The sequence below is a fragment of the Macrobrachium rosenbergii genome, chromosome 25, assembly GCF_040412425.1.
Source record: "Macrobrachium rosenbergii isolate ZJJX-2024 chromosome 25, ASM4041242v1, whole genome shotgun sequence".
In the NCBI taxonomy this organism is placed as follows: domain Eukaryota; kingdom Metazoa; phylum Arthropoda; class Malacostraca; order Decapoda; family Palaemonidae; genus Macrobrachium; species Macrobrachium rosenbergii.
This window is the reverse complement of record NC_089765.1, coordinates 17,003,753-17,029,860: the sequence shown is the minus strand read 5'-3', so window position 1 is coordinate 17,029,860 and position 26,108 is coordinate 17,003,753. Positions and strand designations below refer to the sequence as shown.

Sequence of the window (26,108 nt, the reverse complement as noted above, 5' to 3'; positions counted from 1 at the left end):
TGTATATATATATATATATATATATATATATATATATATATATATATATATATATATATATATATATATAAAAATATATATATATATATATATATATATATATATATATATATATATATATATATATATATATATGTGTGTGTGTGTGTGTGTGTGTGTGTGTGTGTGTGCGATAGTGTATTTGTATATTATTTTCGGACGTTTTAAGCTAACAAAAGCATATCAACAGCTTTAAAATAGGCTTATTTCCAAATAAATTTTGGAATATGCCATCATCCATTTTTGCACATAATTAATCACTTTAATGTTATCTACGTAAAATAAATATTCCACAAGATAATTAATCATTAAATATTTTGAATGAACCTGTCCTGTTTTTACAATAATCATTGCCAATGTTTTTTTAGTCTAATACTGAACCGTTTCCTTCGTATTAAACTATGCTTATTTTCATATAGTTTTAACAAATTTAACAGTCACAGTTTTTATAATATAAAGATTTTGCACTACGTCAAAATTAGCCACTATCAAACTATGATTCTTTGCGTCTAGTTTTAGCTAATTTAACGAAAACAAGAACATTGTCTCCTTTCAGGCTGCGTTTATTGTCGTCATCATTGGATTTTTATCGGCGACTGTGGCTCTAGTTTTGGAGCAAATCACCTTCCGCATTTCGTAACCACGTGACGTCACACCTCAGGACAAGCATCTGACAGGTTCTGGGAATTGTACTGAACTGAACGAGAATTTCAAATTACTTAGTGCTTGTAAAGTGAGAATACACTGGGTAATAAATTCGATGTAATACTTGACAAGTACGAATACATTGGCTAATTTGTTCTAAAGCTTGAACTAATACTTGTAAAGTGGAAATATATTGGCCAATTTACACTGAAACCTGAGATAATACTTATAAACTGAAAATATGTTAGTCAGTTTACACTAACGCCCTAGCTAATACTTATAATGTAAAATACATTGGCTAATTTATACTTAAGATTGAGCTAATACTTACAAAGTGAAAACATATTTTAATACTTCAAATCTGAGCTAATATTTGTAGACAGAAATTATATTAGTCAATTTATAATTAAGACGGAGCTAGTACTTATAAAGTAAAAATATATGGGTCAATTTACATTAAACTCTGAGCTAATACTTATAAAGTGAAAATATGTTGGTCAATTTGCACTTTAAACTGAGTTAATACTTATAAACTGAAAATATATTAACCAAATTATACTAAAATTTGAGCTAAGACTTATAAAATGGAGAATGTACTGGCCAATTTATACTTAAAACTGAGCTAATAACTTTCAAGTGATAATATATTAATCAATTTACACTAAAACCTGAGCTAATACTTTTAAAGTGAAAATTTATTAGCCACTTTATGCTAAAACCAGGGCTAATAGCCTACTTATAAAATTAAATCATCTTCGCCAATTTAAAACCTGTGAAAATTAGGGACTCACGAATTACTTCCTTTAATTGATGAATTTGAGTTGACGAGACATAAAAAAAAAAAATATGAGTATTATTACTGAAATAATAATATTAAGTATTTCTAAAACTTTTCCAAGTCAAAGGTCACTAGTGTCTACAGTACTCCAACCACTAATAAAGTCCAGCACGAACTGATGAGGCAAGATATCAAATTAATATTCTTGTACGAAAGTATTTTATCGATAATAAATCTGCATTCTAATTAGCTTTCTTATTTATGACCAAAACCTTGGGTCTGTTGTCAACTGTTTTGTACTAAAAATATAGTTCACACAAACACACACACATACACACACACACACACACACACACACACATATATATATATATATATATATATATATATATATATATATATATATATATATATATATACATAAATATATATATATATATATATATATATATATATATATATATATATATATATATATATATATATATATATATATATTCATATATATACATATATATGTACACGTGTGTCTGTGTGTGTATGAGTGTGTGTGTGTGTGTGTTGTGTATGTGTATGTGTATGAAGATTGGCTTCAGGGTCTTCAGATAGTCCCTGGGGACTCCATAGAATTCCCCCTCTTCTAAGATATATATATATATATATATATATATATATATATATATATATATATATATATATATATATATATTATATGTTTAGAAAGAGGGGTGAAAAATGGCTCCGTAATCCAGAGATATTGTGTCCTGGGATCAGCAAGAATTCCTGAAGACGGGATCGGCTCCGGCGGAGACTGGAATGACTCCGGAATCCCAGCAGAATCCAGAGACGTCGCGTGACCGTTTTAAAAACTAATGATAAGGCAAAGAGGACTGATCTGTATCAAACAAAGATGTTGCTAAGTTTCCTATCATTTGTGCTTACAGAGTGCTTTGGCTCCGGGGCTAAATTCCCCCGTGAGAGTATCTTTTATATTAATCTTGTTGTGCTGGCCATTGAAGTATTTATACTTCGTGGACTTTGCATCCATATTGTTCAATTCTTTAGCGATTTCATGGCTTTGGACAGTTCTGACTGTCCCAAGGAATCTGTACTTCAAGTGGACGAAAGCGATCATACTGACTATGAAGAAGAAGATCATTCATATTGTGAAGATAGTTTAGATAGCGAAGACTATAATTCTGACAGTGAACAAGAAACAAGGCAATTGGATGCCATTCGAAATATCGAAAAACCAATTAAGGAAAATGAGATCTTCTCAAGGTTTGAGCAAGAGAATTTAATGAAAGATGAGATGATTAATGAATTAAAAAAGAAGCTAGAGTGGCTGACTGGAGAGGGACTGAAGAAAGAACAAAACATAAGAGACCTTGAACGCCTCAACCAGCAAAAGGACAAACAAATCTCTTCAGTGTCCGCAGAAATGCAAACACTCAGAAACGAAGTAACGGAAAGGACGAAAGATACCGAACTGCAAAGAAAGGAGATGGAGGACAAAGACCAAAAACTAATTATTTTGGAAAACACGGTCGTAGTTCTCGAGATGGAAAAGGACACTTTGCACCGAGAGCTACAGCAAAGGGAAAACGTCAGAACAGAAATGCAGACGAGACTAAACAAGCTGAATGAGGACTTGCAAAGAACGCGAGAAGAGAACGTAAGGAAGCAGAAGCACGTTGAAAGTCTGCAGCGGGAAAATGAGCTTAAGACCTCGAAGATTAACGCCTTACAAGACAACCTACAAGACCTTGCGACTGAGAAACAGATGGCCAAAGAAAATTTGGAACAGCTCGACCTCTGCAAAATAGAAATTGTTGAGAAAAAAGTGGAACTGGAAAAGCTTAGAGAACAGAACTTGCAAAGAGACAGAGATATCCTCAGACTGGAAAACAAGTGTGCCCAGAAACAAAAGGACATCATGGATTTGTTAAAAGAATCTAAAATACTCTTAGCAGAAAAATGGAAGTCAAATGGAAAGATGAATGAACTGACAAGGAGGACAATTGAGCTTGAATTTGAAGTCGCCGAGGCGAAGGAGGAATTAGAAATCATGGAGTTTGAAAAGCTTGAGGCCATCTTGGAACAAGAAAGACTCCACGAAGAGACCTTGGCCAAGGATGCGAAGATCTCATCCTTGGAAACGAAAGTAAAAATTCTTAAAGGAGAAACGGCAACTGAAGAAATCAATGGTCATAATCTGATACTCGAGGAAAATGAACCGTCCAAAAGAGACAAGACTATGATTAAAATGGTGGCGCAAGAAAAACCTGTATCAGAGAAGAAAGATGGAAAGAAAAAGCCTTCGAATAAAACTCGATGTCTGAGGGAGCCCCAGATCAACTGTAAAGTCCTCTACAGACAAATGGACTCCATTGAGGAAGGACTTCGCCAAATCATGGCTTTGCAACGTCCTTCAACTGGGGCCAAGACACACCCAAAAGACCTGCCTACAACTCCATCAGATAAGACGCCCCTAAATAAAAATGAAGTGCACAAGAAAATGAGGAAGGAATCCGCAGCGAGGCTACGAAAACTAGAGCACGAATCTGAAATGGTTAAGAAGCTCTACAAGATAAACTCAGTCACCTAAACGCTGAGTAAAGAAGAATCTGGAGAGGGAAAACGAGTAAAATGCCTTGAAGATCTACTGATGTTGGGAACAGGAATGAGCTGAGCTTTGTGATGGAAATCAATCCTAGATATGGCCGAGGAAGCATCTCTGCGCGATGGAAAGACTACAGCGGCTGGTGAAAATGGCGGCAACTGCCTGAAGATTGGATTGTCGTGAACCCCTGCCATATGATACCCTCGGGAAAGGGGTATCAATGCCCAATCACATGCGTGGAAGGCAACCACTGGCGCGGCGTAAAAACCCGTAAGTTTCATGCCTACTTCATGTGTGAATTGGGTTATGCATTGCACATTGGACCCCATTCTTGCATATACCTCAGTGGCAACCTCTGGCGTAAAAACCCGTAAGTTTAATGCCATTTATATATGCAAAATATGGGGTTTGCAATGCATATTGGATCAAATTCTTGCATATACTCTAGTGGCAACCACTGGCGCGGCGTAAAACCCCGTAAGTTTCATGCCTCTTATATATGCAAAAGTTTGGTCCCAGTATGGCAGGAGCACCAAGACATCCAAAAGGGCACCGTCAGAAGTCGCTGTATTCAGAGTTGCGATTTGGAGACTAAAAGCTTCCGTCCATAGCGAAGGATGATTGGACTGCGGATTTCATAAGTCTGAGGATATCACCTATCTTGGCTAGCTGATGGAGCTGAGAATGGGGAAGGGTCCACCCTGGTAAAAATAAACCCCATTCGATGACGCTCTGTTGGCAATGATGCCCCAGGGTGAGATCACTTGTGGTCGTCAAAGGCCCATATATATATATATATATATATATATATATATATATATATATATATATATATATATATATATATATATATATATATATATATATATATATATATATATATATATATATATATATATATATATATATATATATATATATATATATATAAATATATATATATATATATATATATATATATATATATATATATATATATATATGTGTGTGTGTGTGTGTGAGTGTGTGTGTGTGTGTGAGTGTTTGTGTGTGTGTGCGTGTGTGAAGATAAAAGGTCCATAAAACACTATTTGAACGTTGCAACCATATATTTCAAGTACTTCCTTCTGTGACCCTGTTCACTGGTAAAATATGGACAGATGAAATGTTACAAGGGTGTACATACGCCTACATATATTTTGCACATTCTTTCTTTGTCAGGACCAATTGGGAAGTAAGGGTTTGATGTAATCCATTTGATGCAGAGTAATCTGTTATCCTATATATTGTTTTCCCCGACTGGCGACCCTATTCAATTAATTAACTGCCTGTCTTTGAGGTTAACTTTTAGCTTTCATTGACAAGTTACGTGTGTCATTGGCGACACAGGGTCCCATAAATTACACTAATTCATTCAGAAAATCATCAGCCAACCCCCACACGTAACAATATATATATATATATATATATATATATATATATATATATATATATATATATATATATATATGTGTGTGTGTGTGTGTGTGTGTGTGAGTATATATATACGTGTGTGCGTGTGTCTGTGTGTGTATGAGCGTGTGTATGTGCGTGTGTGTGTATGAAGATTGGTTTCAGGGTCTTCAGATAGTCCCTGGGACTCCATAGAATTCCCCTCTCTTCTAAGATATATATATATACATATATATATATATATATATATATATATATATATATATATATATATATATATATATATATATATATATATATTGTATGATTAGAAAGAGGGGGTGAAGAACTATTGCAATTATCACCAAACACTGGACATGACCAACTCTCCAGGAATCGCCAAGAATTCCTGATGACTGAAGCAGCTTCCTAGCAGCCAAAAATGGCTCCGGAATCCAGACACATCAGTTGTTGTGCCCGGGGATCAGCAAGCATTCCTGAAGACGGGATCGTCGGCTCCGGCTAAGACTGGAATGACTCCGGAATCCCAGCAGAATCCAGAGACGTCACGTGACCGTTTTAAAAACTAATGATAAGGCAAAGAGGACTGATCTGTATCAAACAAAGATGTTGCTAAGTTTCCTATCATTTGTGCTTACAGAGTGCTTTGGCTCCGGGGCTAAATTCCCCCGTGAGAGTATCTTTTATATTAATCTTGTTGTGCTGGCCATTGAAGTATTTATACTTCGTGGACTTTGCATCCATATTGTTCAATTCTTTAGCGATTTCATGGCTTTGGACAGTTCTGACTGTCCCAAGGAATCTGTACTTCAAGTGGACGAAAGCGATCATACTGACTATGAAGAAGAAGATCATTCATATTGTGAAGATAGTTTAGATAGCGAAGACTATAATTCTGACAGTGAACAAGAAACAACGCAATTGGATGCCATTCGAAATATCGAAAAACCAATTAAGGAAAATGAGATCTTCTCAAGGTTTGAGCAAGAGAATTTAATGAAAGATGAGATGATTAATGAATTAAAAAAGAAGCTAGAGTGGCTGACTGGAGAGGGACTGAAGAAAGAACAAAACATAAGAGACCTTGAACGCCTCAACCAGCAAAAAGGACAAACAAATCTCTTCAGTGTCCGCAGAAATGCAAACACTCAGAAACGAAGTAACGGAAAGGACGAAAGATACCGAACTGCAAAGAAAGGAGATGGAGGACAAAGACCAAAAACTAATTATTTTGGAAAACACGGTCGTAGTTCTCGAGATGGAAAAGGACACTTTGCACCGAGAGCTACAGCAAAGGAAAACGTCAGAACAGAAATGCAGACGAGACTAAACAAGCTGAATGAGGACTTGCAAAGAACGCGAGAAGAGAACGTAAGGAAGCAGAAGCACGTTGAAAGTCTGCAGAAGGGAAAATGAGCTTAAGACCTCGAAGATTAACGCCTTACAAGACAACCTACAAGACCTTGCGACTGAGAAACAGATGGCCAAAGAAAATTTGGAACAGCTCGACCTCTGCAAAATAGAAATTGTTGAGAAAAAAGTGGAACTGGAAAAGCTTAGAGAACAGAACTTGCAAAGAGACAGAGATATCCTCAGACTGGAAAACAAGTGTGCCCAGAAACAAAAGGACATCATGGATTTGTTAAAAGAATCTAAAATACTCTTAGCAGAAAAATGGAAGTCAAATGGAAAGATGAATGAACTGACAAGGAGGACAATTGAGCTTGAATTTGAAGTCGCTGAGGCGAAGGAGGAATTAGAAATCATGGAGTTTGAAAAGCTTGAGGCCATCTTGGAACAAGAAAGACTCCACGAAGAGACCTTGGCCAAGGATGCGAAGATCTCATCCTTGGAAACGAAAGTAAAAATTTTAAAGGAGAAACGGCAACTGAAGAAATCAATGGTCATAATCTGATACTCGAGGAAAATGAACCGTCCAAAAGAGACAAGACTATGATTAAAATGGTGGCGCAAGAAAAACCTGTATCAGAGAAGAAAGATGGAAAGAAAAAGCCTTGAATAAAACTCGATGTCTGAGGGAGCCCCAGATCAACTGTAAAGTCCTCTACAGACAAATGGACTCCATTGAGGAAGGACTTCGCCAAATCATGGCTTTGCAACGTCCTTCAACTGGGGCCAAGACACACCCAAAAGACCTGCCTACAACTCCATCAGATAAGACGCCCCTAAATAAAAATGAAGTGCACAAGAAAATGAGGAAGGAATCCGCAGCCAGGCTACGAAAACTAGAGCACGAATCTGAAATGGTTAAGAAGCTCTACAAGATAAACTCAGTCACCTAAACGCTGAGTAAAGAAGAATCTGGAGAGGGAAAACGAGTAAAATGCCTTGAAGATCTACTGATGTTGGGAACAGGAATGAGCTGAGCTTTGTGATGGAAATCAATCCTAGATATGGTTGAGGAAGCATCTCTCTGCCGATGGAAAGACTACAGCGGCTGGTGAAAATGGCGGCAACTGCCTGAAGATTGGATTGTCGTGAACTCCCTGCCATATGATACCCTCGGGAAAGGGGTATCAATGCCCAATCACATGCGTGGGAAGGCAACCACTGGCGCGGCGTAAAAACCCGTAAGTTTCATGCCTACTTCATGTGTGAATTGGGTTATGCATTGCACATTGGACCCCATTCTTGCATATACCTCAGTGGCAACCTCTGGCGCGCGTAAAAACCCGTAAGTTTAATGCCATTTATATATGCAAAATATGGGGTTTGCAATGCATATTGATCAAATTCTTGCATATACTCTAGTGGCAACCACTGGCGCGGCGTAAAACCCCGTAAGTTTCATGCCTCTTATATATGCAAAAGTTTGGTCCCAGTATGGCAGGAGCACCAAGACATCCAAAAGGGCACCGTCAGAAGTCGCTGTATTCAGAGTTGCGATTTGGAGACTAAAAGCTTCCCGTCCATAGCGAAGGATGATTGGACTGCGGATTTCATAAGTCTGAGGATATCACCTATCTTGGCTAGCTGATGGAGCTGAGAATGGGGAAGGGTCCACCCTGGTAAAAATAAACCCCATTCGATGACGCTCTGTTGGCAATGATGCCCCAGGGGTGAGATCACTTGTGGTCGTCAAAGGCCCATATATATATATATATATATATATATATATATATATATATATATATATATATATATATATATATATATATATATATATATATATATATATATATATATATATATATATATATATATATATATATATATATATATATATATATATATATATATATATATATATATATATATATATATATATATATATATATATATATATATATATATATATATATATATATATATATATATATATATATATATATATGTGTGTGTGTGTGTGTGTGAGTGTGTGTGTGTGTGTGAGTGTTTGTGTGTGTGGTGTGTGAAGATAAAAAGGTCCATAAAACACTATTTGAACGTTGCAACCATATATTTCAAGTACTTCCTTCTGTGACCCTGTTCACTGGTAAAATATGGACAGATGAAATGTTACAAGGGTGTACATACGCCTACATATATTTTGCACATTCTTTCTTTGTCGGGACCAATTGGGAAGTAAGGGGTTTATTGTAATCCATTTGATGCAGAGTAATCTGTTATCCTATATATTGTTTTCCCCGACTGGCGACCCTATTCAATTAATTAACTGCCTGTCTTTGAGGTTAACTTTTAGCTTTCATTGACAAGTTGTGTGTCATTGGCGACACAGGGTCCCATAAATTACACTAATTCATTCGGAAAATCATCAGCCAACCCCACACGTAACAATATATATATATATATATATATATATATATATATATATATATATATATATATATATATATATATATATATATATATATATATATATATGTGTGTGTGTGTGTATATATATATGTGTGTGTGTGTGTCTGTGTGTGTATGAGCGTGTGTATGTGTGTGTGTGTATGAAGATTGGTTGCAGGGTCTTCAGATAGTCCCTGGGGACTCCATAGGAATTCCCCCTCTTCTAAGATATACGAGTAATATATATATATATATATATATATATATATATATATATATATATATATATATATATATATATATATATAGTATATGATTAGAAAGAGGGTAAAGAACTATTGCAATTATCACCAAACACTGGACATGACCAACTCTCCAGGGAATCGCCAAGAATTCCTGATGACTGAAGCAGCTTCCCTAGCAGCCAAAAATGGCTCCGAATCCAGACATCAATTGTTGTGCCCGGGGATCAGCAAGCATTCCTGAAGACGGGATCGTCGGCTCCGGCGGAGACTGGAATGACTCCGGAATCCCAGCAGAATCCAGAGACGTCGCGTGACCGTTTTAAAAACTAATGATAAGGCAACGAGGACTGATCTGTATCAAACAAAGATGTTGCTAAGTTTCCTATCATTTGTGCTACAGAGTGCTTTGGCCCGGGGCTAAATTCCCCCGTGAGAGTATCTTTTATATTAATCTTGTTGTGCTGGCCATTGAAGTATTTATACTTCGTGGACTTTGCATCCATATTGTTCAATTCTTTAGCGATTTCATGGCTTTGGACAGTTCTGACTGTCCCAAGGAATCTGTACTTCAAGTGGACGAAAGCGATCATACTGACTATGAAGAAGAAGATCATTCATATTGTGAAGATAGTTTAGATAGCGAAGACTATAATTTGACAGTGAACAAGAAACAAGGCAATTGGATGCCATTCGAAATATCGAAAAACCAATTAAGGAAAATGAGATCTTCTCAAGGTTTGAGCAAGAGAATTTAATGAAAGATGAGATGATTAATGAATTAAAAACGAAGCTAGAGTGGCTGACTGAAGAGGGACTGAAGAAAGAACAAAACATAAGAGACCTTGAACGCCTCAACCAGCAAAAGGACAAACAAATCTCTTCAGTGTCCGCAGAAATGCAAACACTCAGAAACGAAGTAACGGAGAGGACGAAAGATACCGAACTGCAAAGAAAGGAGATGGAGGACAAAGACCAAAAACTAATTATTTTGGAAAACACGGTCGTAGTTCTCGAGATGGAAAAGGACACTTTGCACCGAGAGCTACAGCAAAGGGAAAACGTCAGAAACGAAATGCAAACGAGACTAAACAAGCTGAATCAGGACTTGCAAAGAACGCGAGAAGAGAACGTAAGGAAGCAGAAGCACGTTGAAAGTCTGCAGCGGGAAAATGAGCTTAAGACCTCGAAGATTAACGCCTTACAAGACAACCTACAAGACCTTGCGACTGAGAAACAGATGGCCAAAGAAAATTTGGAACAGCTCGACCTCTGCAAAATAGAAATTGTTGAGAAAAAAGTGGAACTGGAAAAGCTTAGAGAACACAACTTGCAAAGAGACAGAGATATCCTCAGACTGGAAAACAAGTGTGCCCAGAAACAAAAGGACATCATGGATTTGTTAAAAGAATCTAAAATACTCTTAGCAGAAAAATGGAAGTCAAATGGAAAGATGAATGAACTGACAAGGAGGACAATTGAGCTTGAATTTGAAGTCGCCGAGGCGAAGGAGGAATTAGAAATCATGGAGTTTGAAAAGCTTGAGGCCATCTTGGAACAAGAAAGACTCCACGAAGAGACCTTGGCCAAGGATGCGAAGATCTCATCCTTTGAAACGAAAGTAAAAATTTTAAAGGAGAAACGGCAACTGAAGAAATCAATGGTCATAATCTGATACTCGAGGAAAATGAACCGTCCAAAAGAGACAAGACTATGATTAAAATGGTGGCGCAAGAAAAACCTGTATCAGAGAAGAAAGATGGAAAGAAAAAGCCTTTGAATAAAACTCGATGTCTGAGGGAGCCCCAGATCAACTGTAAAGTCCTCTACAGACAAATGGACTCCATTGAGGAAGGACTTCGCCAAATCATGGCTTTGCAACGTCCTTCAACTGGGGCCAAGACACACCCAAAAGACCTGCCTACAACTCCATCAGATAAGACGCCCCTAAATAAAAATGAAGTGCACAAGAAAATGAGGAAGGAATCCGCAGCAAGGCTACGAAAACTAGAGCACGAATCTGAAATGGTTAAGAAGCTCTACAAGATAAACTCAGTCACCTAAACGCTGAGTAAAGAAGAATCTGGAGAGGGAAAACGAGTAAAATGCCTTGAATATCTACTGATGTTGGGAACAGGAATGAGCTGAGCTTTGTGATGGAAATCAATCCTAGATATGGCCGAGGAAGCATCTCTGCGCGATGGAAAGACTACAGCGGCTGGTGAAAATGGCGGCAACTGCCTGAAGATTGGATTGTCGTGAACCCCTGCCATATGATACCCTCGGGAAAGGGGTATCAATGCCCAATCACATGCGTGGAAGGCAACCACTGGCGCGGCGTAAAAACCCGTAAGTTTCATGCCTACTTCATGTGTGAATTGGGTTATGCATTGCACATTGGACCCCATTCTTGCATATACCTCAGTGGCAACCTCTGGCGCGGCGTAAAAACCCGTAAGTTTAATGCCATTTATATATGCAAAATATGGGGTTTGCAATGCATATTGGATCAAATTCTTGCATATACTCTAGTGGCAACCACTGGCGCGGCGTAAAACCCCGTAAGTTTCATGCCTCTTATATATGCAAAAGTTTGGTCCCAGTATGGCAGGAGCACCAAGACATCCAAAAGGGCACCGTCAGAAGTCGCTGTATTCAGAGTTGCGATTTGGAGACTAAAAGCTTCCCGTCCATAGCGAAGGATGATTGGACTGCGGATTTCATAAGTCTGAGGATATCACCTATCTTGGCTAGCTGATGGAGCTGAGAATGGGAAGGGTCCACCTGGTAAAAATAAAACCCCATTCGATGACGCTCTGTTGGCAATGATGCCCCAGGGTGAGATCACTTGTGGTCGTCAAAGGCCCATATATATATATATATATATATATATATATATATATATATATATATATATATATATATATATATATATATATATATATATATATATATATATATATATGTATATATATATATACATATATATATATATATATATATATATATATATATATATATATATATATATATATATATATATATATATATAAATATATATATATATATATATATATATATATATATATATATATATATATATATATATATATATATATATATATATATGTGTGTGTGTGTGTGTGAGTGTGTGTGTGTGTGTGAGTGTTTGTGTGTGTGTGCGTGTGTGAAGATAAAAAGGTCCATAAAACACTATTTGAACGTTGCAACCATATATTTCAAGTACTTCCTTCTGTGACCCTGTTCACTGGTAAAATATGGACAGATGAAATGTTACAAGGGTGTACATACGCCTACATATATTTTGCACATTCTTTCTTTGTCGGGACCAATTGGGAAGTAAGGGGTTTGATGTAATCCATTTGATGCAGAGTAATCTGTTATCCTATATATTGTTTTCCCCGACTGGCGACCCTATTCAATTAATTAACTGCCTGTCTTTGAGGTTAACTTTTAGCTTTCATTGACAAGTTACGTGTGTCATTGGCGACACAGGGTCCCATAAATTACACTAATTCATTCGAAAATCATCAGCCAACCCCACACGTAACAATATATATATATATATATATATATATGTGTGTGTGTGTGAGTATATATATGCGTGTGTGTGTGTGTCTGTGTGTGTATGAGCGTGTGTATGTGCGTGTGTGTGTATGAAGATTGGTTGCAGGGTCTTCAGATAGTCCCTGGGGACTTTATAGGAATTCCCTCTTCTAAGATATACGAATATATATATATATATATATATATATATATATATATATATATATATATATATATATATATATATATATATATATATATAGTATATGATTAGAAAGAGGGGTGAAGAACTATTGCAATTATCACCAAACACTGGACATGACCAACTCTCCAGGGAATCGCCAAGAATTCCTGATGACTGAAGCAGCTTCCTAGCAGCCAAAAATGGCTCCGGAATCCAGACACATCAATTGTTGTGCCCGGGGATCAGCAAGCATTCCTGAAGACGGGATCGTCGGCTCCGGCTAAGACTGGAATGACTCCGGAATCCCAGCAGAATCCAGAGACGTCGCGTGACCGTTTTAAAAACTAATGATAAGGCAACGAGGACTGATCTGTATCAAACAAAGATGTTGCTAAGTTTCCTATCATTTGTGCTTACAGAGTGCTTTGGCTCCGGGGCTAAATTCCCCCGTGAGAGTATCTTTTATATTAATCTTGTTGTGCTGGCCATTGAAGTATTTATACTTCGTGGACTTTGCATCCATATTGTTCAATTCTTTAGCGATTTCATGGCTTTGGACAGTTCTGACTGTCCCAAGGAATCTGTACTTCAAGTGGACGAAAGCGATCATACTGACTATGAAGAAGAAGATCATTCATATTGTGAAGATAGTTTAGATAGCGAAGACTATAATTTGACAGTGAACAAGAAACAAGGCAATTGGATGCCATTCGAAATATCGAAAAACCAATTAAGGAAAATGAGATCTTCTCAAGGTTTGAGCAAGAGAATTTAATGAAAGATGAGATGATTAATGAATTAAAAACGAAGCTAGAGTGGCTGACTGAAGAGGGACTGAAGAAAGAACAAAACATAAGAGACCTTGAACGCCTCAACCAGCAAAAGGACAAACAAATCTCTTCAGTGTCCGCAGAAATGCAAACACTCAGAAACGAAGTAACGGAGAGGACGAAAGATACCGAACTGCAAAGAAAGGAGATGGAGGACAAAGACCAAAACTAATTATTTTGGAAAACACGGTCGTAGTTCTCGAGATGGAAAAGGACACTTTGCACCGAGAGCTACAGCAAAGGAAAACGTCAGAAACGAAATGCAAACGAGACTAAACAAGCTGAATCAGGACTTGCAAAGAACGCGAGAAGAGAACGTAAGGAAGCAGAAGCACGTTGAAAGTCTGCAGCGGGAAAATGAGCTTAAGACCTCGAAGATTAACGCCTTACAAGACAACCTACAAGACCTTGCGACTGAGAAACAGATGGCCAAAGAAAATTTGGAACAGCTCGACCTCTGCAAAATAGAAATTGTTGAGAAAAAAGTGGAACTGGAAAAGCTTAGAGAACACAACTTGCAAAGAGACAGAGATATCCTCAGACTGGAAAACAAGTGTGCCCAGAAACAAAAGGACATCATGGATTTGTTAAAAGAATCTAAAATACTCTTAGCAGAAAAATGGAAGTCAAATGGAAAGATGAATGAACTGACAAGGAGGACAATTGAGCTTGAATTTGAAGTCGCTGAGGCGAAGGAGGAATTAGAAATCATGGAGTTTGAAAAGCTTGAGGCCATCTTGGAACAAGAAAGACTCCACGAAGAGACCTTGGCCAAGGATGCGAAGATCTCATCCTTGAAACGAAAGTAAAAATTCTTAAAGGAGAAACGGCAACTGAAGAAATCAATGGTCATAATCTGATACTCGAGGAAAATGAACCGTCCAAAAGAGACAAGACTATGATTAAAATGGTGGCGCAAGAAAAACCTGTATCAGAGAAGAAAGATGGAAAGAAAAAGCCTTCTGAATAAAACTCGATGTCTGAGGGAGCCCCAGATCAACTGTAAAGTCCTCTACAGACAAATGGACTCCATTGAGGAAGGACTTGCCAAATCATGGCTTTGCAACGTCCTTCAACTGGGGCCAAGACACACCCAAAAGACCTGCCTACAACTCCATCAGATAAGACGCCCCTAAATAAAAATGAAGTGCACAAGAAAATGAGGGAAGGAATCCGCAGCAAGGCTACGAAAACTAGAGCACGAATCTGAAATGGTTAAGAAGCTCTACAAGATAAACTCAGTCACCTAAACGCTGAGTAAAGAAGAATCTGGAGAGGAAAACGAGTAAAATGCCTTGAATATCTACTGATGTTGGGAACAGGAATGAGCTGAGCTTTGTGATGGAAATCAATCCTAGATATGGTTGAGGAAGCATCTCTGCGCGATGGAAAGACTACAGCGGCTGGTGAAAATGGCGGCAACTGCCTGAAGATTGATTGTCGTGAACCCTGCCATATGATACCCTCGGAAAGGGGGTATCAATGCCCAATCACATGCGTGGAAGGCAACCACTGGCGCGGCGTAAAAACCCGTAAGTTTCATGCCTACTTCATGTGTGAATTGGGTTATGCATTGCACATTGACCCCATTCTTGCATATACCTCAGTGGCAACCTCTGGCGCGGCGTAAAACCCGTAAGTTTAATGCCATTTATATATGCAAAATATGGGGTTTGCAATGCATATTGATCAAATTCTTGCATATACTCTAGTGGCAACCACTGGCGCGGCGTAAAACCCCGTAAGTTTCATGCCTCTTATATATGCAAAAGTTTGGTCCCAGTATGGCAGGAGCACCAAGACATCCAAAAGGGCACCGTCAGAAGTCGCTGTATTCAGAGTTGCGATTTGGAGACTAAAAGCTTCCCGTCCATAGCGAAGGATGATTGGACTGCGGATTTCATAAGTCTGAGGATATCACCTATCTTGGCTAGCTGATGGAGCTGAGAATGGGGAAGGGTCCACCCCTGGTAAAAATAAACCCCCATTCGATGACGCTCTGTTGGCAATGATGCCCCAGGGGTGAGATCACTTGTGGTCGTCAAAGGCCCATATATATATATATATATATATATATATATATATATATATATATATATATATATATATATATATATATATATATATATATATATATATATATATATATATAAATAGTATATACATATATATACATACGTATGTATATATATAAATGTGTGCGTGTGTATGTGTATGTATATAGGGCTAAGTCCCATTTCTTTCTATTTTAAAGCTTTTTACGATACTTAGAGAGAATTGCCAAAAAAGTACTACAGCAAGAAATTAATTTTGACTTATTTGGAATGGAATTATTACCCTATAAAGGCGGATAAAACTATGAAAATATCTAATGAATCAATCCGTATAGGTCTAGCATCGCTAGGCTAACGTGTTTTTCCTCAGTGCTATTATTCTTAAAGGCCATTTTTTCTTAGCATCATGATTCGATTACTGTTAACACAAAGGAATTGTTTTTATATATTCGAAATCAATTTGTAATTAGGATAATGTTTAAATGATGTAGCAACTTCAGTGATTAGATACCTTCACTTATAAGATGTAAAACTTACACAGGCGTTCCGGAAGTTAATGTTTATTGAAATTTAAATATTTATTTTTTTAAGTAACACTTGGCAACTAAATCATAACGCCAACAGCCTTATTCTTAACATGGTTATGACGTCATTAAAACACACACATAATATATATATATATATATATATATATATATATATATATATATATATATATATATATATATATATATATATATATATATATATATATGTGTGTGTGTGTGTGTGTGTGTGTGTGTGTGTGTATACATGTACTGTGCTTAGTTGTCTTAATCCGCTCTCTGTCAAAACACTGAGCTCCTTCAATTAATCCTAAAATTCCTTTTAGACCAACAAAAGTATCCTCGATCTTTTATTCGAAATTTATCTCAAACCAAAAATTCACCAGAAGAAAATTCGGGAAGGCGAGAGTATATAATAACGAGAATGACCCCCCGAAAACATATTCCCATCAGCCATGGATTGTTTCAACTCGAAGAAGGTCTGGCTCTTCCTGGCCATCGCCTCAGGCATTCTGGGAGCCTTCTGGATCCAGACATTCTGGAACTTCAGCTCCGACGACGCTCATCTTGTAAACCTCGCTGGAACGACCTCAGCCGCTCCGGAGAACGGAAAGCAGTCCATTTTAACCTCGGAATTCTTGAACACTGCTGGAATGGCGACTTTATTCTTCCTGCTCGCCCAGTCCCTGGAAAAGACGGAAAGGGAGATGAAAGCGGCGGTGAAATCGCTGTGCGACGCCATAACGCTGGAGAGGGAAGAGTGGGTCCAACGGAGCAGAGGGATTCTCGACCTCAAAACACGGTTCCGGGAGACGATGGAGGACGTCGAGGAATGGAGGACTAGCAGACGACAGGAAGAAGAAGAAGAAGAAGACGAAGAAGAAGAAGAAGAAGAAGAAGAAGAAGAAGAAGAAGAAGAAGAAGAAGAAGAAGAAGAGGGAGAGGAGAATGACGAAGGATTTCTCCCCCGCTGCAAGCACGAGAAGGACCAACAGACCCTGCTGGACAGGATTCAAGAGCTCGAGGAAGAGAATGAGCGGCTGGAGGGGGACGTGCGGGCCAAGGACTTCGCCAAGGATCACCTGGAGGAGCAGATCCTCAAGATGAAAGAGGACAACAAAGACCTGACGACCAGGGCGGACGAACTGACGGAGACGAACGACGATCTGAAAGCGGAGGTCGTGGACTTGAACGTGCAGCTGGCGAAGATCACCTGCCAGCTGCAACAGCAGGAGTACCTCGCCCACCAGCTGCAGGAGGAGAAGGACCTCTTGGATCGAGAGAAGCAGCGGCTGGAGGAGCAGAACAGGGAACAGAGCGACGCCGTCAACCGGTTCCAGACGGAGGAGGTCGAGCGGAAGGAGCAAATACGCGACCTCGAGAAGAGAGTCGGGGAGTTGAAGGAAGAGGTCGGAGTCCTCCAGGGCGACCTCGAAGGCAAAGAGCACCTGGCCAACCTAAACAAGGAGGAGTTTCGGGAGGAACAGCGCAAACTCAGCGAGATGACCAAGAAGTGTCTGGACGTGGAGGCCGAGAAAGGCAAGCTGGAACTCGAGTGGGAACAGCTGAAATACGACTGCCGGCATCTGCGCCGGGAGTTGGACCAAGCGGAGAAGGACAGGGACATTCTGGAAAGTCGGGTGAAAACGCTGGAACGCCAGCTGATGGTCATCGTCAGATGGCGAGACGAGGTCGGAGCCGGGGTCGAAAGGACGGACAGGAAACTGGGGAGGGAACCCTGCTTTTCTTAATTTTTCGTTTAACTTGACACTCTGGAAAGTTTTTTATTTTTTGTTGTTCTGATGTCGTTTCATTTTGTAAATATTTTAGGGAAAATAAACTTTAATATTATGAAGCTATATTTTTTTGTTTCATTACCAACAGTGGTTTACTTATTAAGGTATGACTACCAGAAGCTCTTCTTATGCACAGAGTCATTTTTATTATATTTTATCATATATCTATGACATTGCATTCTTTCTTTCATCCTTTATTTGTATTCTTTCTCTCTCTCTCTCTCTCTCTCTCTCTCTCTCTCTCTCTCTCTCTCTCTCTCTCTCTCTCTCTCTCTCTCTCTCTTATTGCTCAAGTTTAGATAGGACACCAACGAAATATTATTGTTGAGAATTATACTGACTTGGTTATAGCAATGAAAAACGAACAATATTTTGAAATCCCAAAAATCTGTTAATTATTCACTGCTACCTTTAAACGTGACATGTGTCATTGGTTTTGTTCTTGACTATCTCAATTTTTAAAGTAATTCCAAGAAAATAATTGTGTGTGTGTATGTGTATATATATATGTGTGTGTTTTGTGTGTGTATATATATATATATATATATATATATATATATATATATATATATATATATATATATATATATATATATATATATATATACACAGTATATATATATGTGTGTGTATGTGTGTATATATATATGTGTGTGTGTGTGTTTTGTGTGTGTGTGTGTATAAATATATATATATATATATATATATATATATATATATATATATATATATATATATAAATTTCTGACTCGCATCAGGATCCAACACAGGTCTTTCAATTGTTCTCTTGAAATTACTTCAAAACTTGAGATAGTCAAGTAAAAATCTACTGACACATGTCAAGTTTAAAGGTAGTACTAAATAAATAACAGAATTTTTCTATTAATTGATTCTTAAATAATAGCAGCTGACTTGTAAACATTTTATTGAATTAAAATGTCCCCTGTTGTGTCTTAAATTTATTTGGTATTTCACAACATTGTTTATTTTTCGTTTCTATAACCAAGTCAGTATAATTCTCAACAATAATATTTCGTTGGTGTCCTATCTAAACCTGATCAATAAGAGAGAGAGAGAGAGAGAGAGAGAGAGAGAGAGAGAGAGAGAGAGAGAGAGAGAGAGAGAGAGAGAGAGAATACAAATAAAGGATGAAAGAAGGAACGCAATCAAACAGATATATGATAAAATATAGTAAAAATGATTTTGCGCATAGAAAGAGCTTGTGGTATTATGTATAAATCAATGTACATGAATAGCATGTATGAATCAATAATTATTAAGAGTATGTATGAACCAATATATGTGGCCAATATGTATGAACCAATATATGTGGCCAATATGTATGAATCTATATGTGTGAATCAATATGTGTGAATCAATGTAAGAATCAATATGTGTAAATATTATGAATGAATCAATATGTATGAAGAGTATGTATGAATTATTTGTATGAATATTAGCTATGTATGAATCAATGTATGAACAGTATGTCTAAATCAATATGTATGAACAGTATGTACGAATCATTATGTATGAACATTATGTATGAATCAAAATGTATGAACAGTATGAATTGATATGTGTGAACAGTATGTATGAATCGATATGCGTGAATATTATGTATGAATCAATATGTATGAATCGTATGTATGAATCAATATTTATTAACGTTATGTATGAATCAATATGTATGAACAATATGCATGACCTAAGTTTCCATATTTGCAATGAGTGATCAGTTTAAGTTACTTAAACATTTGTAGCTTTCAACAAACTTAGTCGTTGTGAATTGTGGTCTATTTATAATTCAGTGGTTCTTAACCTGGGGATGCGCGCCCCAATAGGGGCGGGGGATCAGCAATTTCCATGGGAGAGACGAGCCCTGGGGGAAAAATAAAAAATTCTTTAATTATATTCGTTACTCTATTGACAAGAGTGAGGAACCAATATTCAGAAGTTTATGAAAAGATGCAACAGTATCATAGCCTTGTAACGCTAGTTACCTATAGTCTACTACTGAGGGTTAGACTCGTTGGGCTTACCATGTTTTGTAATTGTTTGCCTCTCTCCCTATCCCTCGGAACCCCTTCTCTTTCTCTTTTTTTTATTTTCCTTTAAATCTAGGAGGGAATTTTACCCATCGATGCAAGGGAGGGGGGCGTGGGGGGAAGGACCAAGTCTTAGAGGGGGCGTGGTCATAAAAAGGTTAAGAATCACTGATTCACATTGAAGCTGGTATTGTTACAACCTCGTTGTCGTATATCAATTGAAGATTGTAGCTGTTCTATAATCTGCTCACAACCGCTGTCTAGTCTGTGAAATAATGACTTGTAAGGTTCATAGGAATTTCCCTAAAACTCCCCGTAATGGGGTACTACCGTCAGTGCACCTCACGCAGCGCACTGTAGGCATTACTTAAGGTTCTTTGCAGCGTCCCTTCGACCCCTAGCTGCGACCCCTTCCATTCCTTTTACTGTAACTCCATTCATATTCCCTTTCTTCCATCTTGCTATCCACCTTCTCCTAAAAAATGTTTCATAGTGCAACTGCTTTGAGGTTTTCCTCCTGTTACACCTTTTAGATCTTTTTACTCTCAGTTCCCCTCTCAGAGCTGAATGACCTCATTATATAGGTCCCAGCGCTTGGTCTTTGGCCTAAATTCTGTACTCAACTCAATCCTATAACAGTATAGAAGCAGCGTCCGATTAAGACTGAAGAAATCAGTCTTAATCAGCCTTAATTTTGTTTTGCTTAGTGTATATTCCAGACTTTATGAAGAAATGTGTTACAGCAACATTTAATCATGTTGTTTTATCAAAATTCCAGACTGTTTTAAGAAATGTTGCAGTCAGATTCAGCCAAATTAAACTCTGATTCTTTTCATATTGTTTTGTAAAATTAATATCTTTCAAGTTTTTGTAACTCAGGAACAATTTAACTCTAACAACCTTTATTTCCAAGACGAGTTTATTGTTATTTATTGATAACCAACTGATTTTTTGGTATCAACCATACCACTAGTTTTGTAGCTTCTCCTAACTTCCTAACCTTTTGACCTCAGACCAGGTCCCAAAAAGTCCCCGGGCCTGAGAGAGACACGATGACGTCATCAGTAAACAAGAAGCTTATTTTTTTCCGAAATTCGTAAACAAAAAAACTTCAGCCATTGTCGAAAAAAATGTCACATTTTGATTTACATACATCACTCCAAATTAACTTTTAAGTTCTTTGACATTAACGCCTGTCAGTCAGACCCATGGATTTGTTTTTCATTGATTCATGTCTGTAGACGGGAGGTTTTAATTAGTGATTAGGAAGGTTGGTCAGTTGTCAGACACTGAAAATGTTGTAGAGGGAATTTGATTTATATATATGTATGTATAGGTGTATATATATGTATGTATATAAATACATATACATATATATATATGTGTGTGTTTAAATATATATAATATATAATATTATATATATACGTGTATATATAATATATATATATATATAATGTGTATATAATATATACATACATATATACATATGTATGTATACATACACATACCTCCATTCACACCTGCAACCAACTCACCTAAACATGAATACAGCCACAAAATTATATTACCTTTCGTCTACAGCAGACCACCTTAAAAGAAAAAAGTCGTTCTCAATAAACAATTCAGCACCTGACTATTTAATGGCTATCGACTCCTAAGTAGGGGAGTAAAGAAGACGAAGAAGAAGAAGAAGAAGAAGAAGAACGGTGGGAGGAGAGGGGAGGGGGTGGGGTGGGCCAACTAACGAATCTACCTTTTCGGTGAGGACCCAAGAGGCGTCTCATTCTGGTCCACTTCCCGCCGGAGGAAGGAGAGCGTCCTTGGAGCGTTGGTCTAATGCACTGGAGCATTGAAGACTGAAGAAGGTTGGTTGCAAGTCTCTCTCTCTCTCTCTCTCTCTCTCTCTCTCTCTCTCTCTCTCTCTCTATCTATATATATATATATATATATATATATATATATATATATATATATATATATATATATATATATATATATATATATCCAGTTTTCATTTAGTCAAAAGTTTTAGAAATTGTTTTTATAGTTTTATTTTCTTTTACGAGAAAGAAACTTCATGAGTTTTATAAAAAAAAAATAAAGAAATACTACTAATTCTGAATGGTCACAGTCATAAACAGCCAATCATGATTAACTTCAGTGATATCAGCTGTCAATATCTACAGTCATCTTCAAAAAACAGGCTACAATTGTGTACATTTTCGAATGAAATCAGTTTTAATAATTTTTGTCAAATTATCGATTGAAAGCTTTCCGCTTTGACTTTCTGCTTATTTCTGAGAGAATAGGATAGAGATTAAATAAAACTTTCTGTCTTTTCAGGAACTTGTTCCCTGCTGTCGAAAAATGAAGTTATTTTTCAAGTTCTGTTCACGTAAGTATTCTAAGAAGAAAGAAGAGATAAATATATAAAAACAGTTAGAAAACAGACAGGTTTAATTCTATAATAGACTGATAATTTGTTATGACTGTTAATTTTAAGTGGGTGAATATGTGCAATATTAGTATGTTTTTGTGTCATTTAAAACTTTAGTTTTATATATCAGAATATACAGTAATATGATAAATTTTCATGCTTATTCTATCGTTTTTACAATTTTTCACAATATATGAACATATCTATAACAGCACATGTAAATTACAGTTATAGGCCCATTCATATGTTATGAAAAGATACAAAAATATGGAAATAAACAATCATATGAACTTGTTAATAAGAGAAAAAAATTTATTACTATATGATTTGATATATAAACCAACAGAGTTTTCATTTCAAATATGATAATCACATCCAGTAGGTACTTTTCTAAGTTCGTCCATAGGCCTAGTAAAACTACAGTTACCAGTAACATAATTATAATCTACAACCCTCAGCTCTGCTCATCGTGAGCCTAACTGTAGGCCTAACGGCATCTCTGGCGAGCCACGTCTTCACTGGGCATGTTCAGGACGAAAGGTACCTTGGATCTTTAGCTGTTTACTTAGCCTAGAAGAATTTCCACAAAAGCAACTGCTACAAAAAACGATGGATCTTTCCTAGATAGTGTCCCCAAAGGGTTTTAACCCGGTAAGCATCCACCTCCACCGTTGGGGTTGACAGTAAAAACATAAACAAAAGACTGTAAATATCATAAAATGACCCCCGAAAAATATTAGTCCTAGATAACGACCCCCTAAAACCCCTGGAGGCCACTATCTAGGAAAGATCCCAAATGATGATGAGCTGATAATGATGCTTCTGATGGTAATGAGTTGCTGATGTTATAAATTTCAAGTGCAAAAAAGTGTCTAAGTGTCCCTTTTCTGAACCATGGTTTCAGCAACCTGCTGACAAGTGATGTCCAGAGTCTCCTGATTTCTCTGTCAGAGATGAAATCTCTCAGTCTGCAGCTCCTCTATGACGCGACGTACGAAGGTAAAGTCTCTGCTCGGTTCTCAAAGCTTTATCGAATAACCCGTTGTCAAATTTAGTACCAGATGAACCGGGTGGATTTTCCTGAGATGCAACCGAGTACCGGGTTATTATGTTTCCCACACGCAAATTAAGTAGATAGAACTAATATGATCTAACATATCTTAAAAACCAACCATAGAATTTTCTTGAAACTAATCTCATTATGTTTCCCCACACCCAAGTTAATTTTATAGATACTAATCTAACCTAACCTAACCTAACCTCACCTAACCTAACCTAGGTGCATGGCAAAAAAAACCGGGTCTGGTGCAATCTCAGGAATTTGCGACACGGGCAACTAATTTTAATATATCCTGAATATTGTCTTTCTAGATGGATGACCTCGATATTTCAGTTTCCTTGACAGTGCTAGTACCATATGGTTCAGATCTCTAATTTTGGTATTTTTTAAAACACTGACTCTCTCTTTGGCCTTCTACAATATTTTAAGTTCACTACAGACAGCATTGCTCCCAGAATGATAGCTTTCACTTCATAAGTCAAGTTAATTTGATTTACACCACTTTCAAGAGATATTTCCAATCATTAGAAAACACTCTTAATGAATTCTGAAACCGTGCGTGCTACTCGTTTACTCAAAGCTTCAACTTTTATATTCCGTCTGGTACAGTACCACGATGTCAGATTACCTAATACCAGAATTTTTTTTGTTCCCTCTGCTACAAGACTGGGAGTCTTTATTATAGTTTTGTAGATGCTGATGATGATAGTATAAGTGAGGATGAAATAATATTTGAAGGCGCCATTATTATTATTATTATTATTATTATTATTATTATTATTATTATTATTATTATTATTATTATTATTATTATTATTAAGTAACAAGCCTTTCAGAAAATTCTGTTCCTGTCCTTCCTCAAGAAAAAAGTCTTAAAGCATCAATATTATTATTATTATTATTATTATTATTATTATTATTATTATTATTATTATTATTATTATTATTATTATTATTATTATAGGCCTTTCAGAAAACGTTGGCTTTTTTTTCTTCTCTCGAAAATAAAATATCTCTTAAAATTTAAAATATTATTATTATTATTATTATTATTATTATTATTATTATTATTATTATTATTATTATTATTATTATTATTATTATAGACCTTTCAGAAAATCTTGATTTTTTCCTATCTCGAAAATAAAATAGCTCTTAAAATTTAAATATTATTATTATTATTATTATTATTATTATTATTATTATTATTATTATTATTATTATTATTATTATTATTACATTATTATTATTATTATAAACCTCTCAGAAAATCTTGATTTTTTTCCTCTCTCGAAAAGAAAATATCTCAAAATTCAAATATCATTATTATTATTATTATTATTATTATTATTATTGTTATTATTATTATTATTATTATTATTATTATTATTATTATTATTATTCCCCAACCCAGATACCATCAGCGTAGGAGACTTATCGAGACACTTATCTTCCCAACCCTCCGCCCTGATACTGCACTTCTACAACGGTTCCAGAGCGATCCTGGAAAGGATATTAGGATCCGGAAAAGATAGGACTCTGCTCCTTGCCCTCTGCTCTCCAGGGAACCTATTCGATATCTTTGATAATGTGAGTGATTGTAGGTTATAGTTTGGTTGTTAATTTGGTGTTCTTTCTTGCGGTCAGCGAGGGCCGTTGTACTGATGAAGTGTAGGTTTGATTACTTTAAATATTGTGGCATGAATGTATATATATCCTGTTGATGAGAATTATTATAAGGCATCGGAGTAGAAAGTTAATATATTTATATTATATATATATATATATATATATATATATATATATATATATATATATATATATATATATATATATATATATATATATATATAAGCGTTAAGCTACAAATGTCGTTTAATATCCAATTCGCTCTATCAGGAATAATATATTTTCATATATGTTAACCGAAGGGCAATTAGCTTAATGCTTGTATATGAATCTCGGTGATGTGATAAAATTGTTTATATATATATATATATATATATATATATATATATATATATATATATA

General features: G+C 36.4%; 4 protein-coding genes across 4 annotated transcripts; all 4 read left to right on the top strand.

Moving 5' to 3' along the window:
- Positions 1 to 2,534: 2,534 nt before the first annotated feature.
- On the top strand, positions 2,535 to 4,070 carry LOC136852183 (ELKS/Rab6-interacting/CAST family member 1-like). Its single transcript, XM_067126628.1, has one exon. It carries the CDS (start codon positions 2,535 to 2,537, stop codon positions 4,068 to 4,070), a length of 1,536 nt encoding a protein of 511 aa, XP_066982729.1.
- Positions 4,071 to 10,325: 6,255 nt separating this feature from the next.
- On the top strand, positions 10,326 to 11,231 carry LOC136852182 (uncharacterized). Its single transcript, XM_067126627.1, has one exon. It carries the CDS (start codon positions 10,326 to 10,328, stop codon positions 11,229 to 11,231), a length of 906 nt encoding a protein of 301 aa, XP_066982728.1.
- A 3,166-nt stretch (positions 11,232 to 14,397) lies between these two features.
- On the top strand, positions 14,398 to 14,946 carry LOC136852181 (myosin-6-like). The gene has a single exon (XM_067126626.1). The coding sequence runs from the start codon at positions 14,398 to 14,400 to the stop codon at positions 14,944 to 14,946; it is 549 nt and encodes a 182-aa protein (XP_066982727.1).
- A 2,211-nt stretch (positions 14,947 to 17,157) lies between these two features.
- Positions 17,158 to 18,597, top strand: LOC136852386 (troponin T, cardiac muscle-like). Its single transcript, XM_067126977.1, has one exon. It carries the CDS (start codon positions 17,192 to 17,194, stop codon positions 18,485 to 18,487), a length of 1,296 nt encoding a protein of 431 aa, XP_066983078.1. The 5' UTR covers positions 17,158 to 17,191; the 3' UTR covers positions 18,488 to 18,597.
- The last annotated feature ends 7,511 nt before the right edge of the window (positions 18,598 to 26,108 follow it).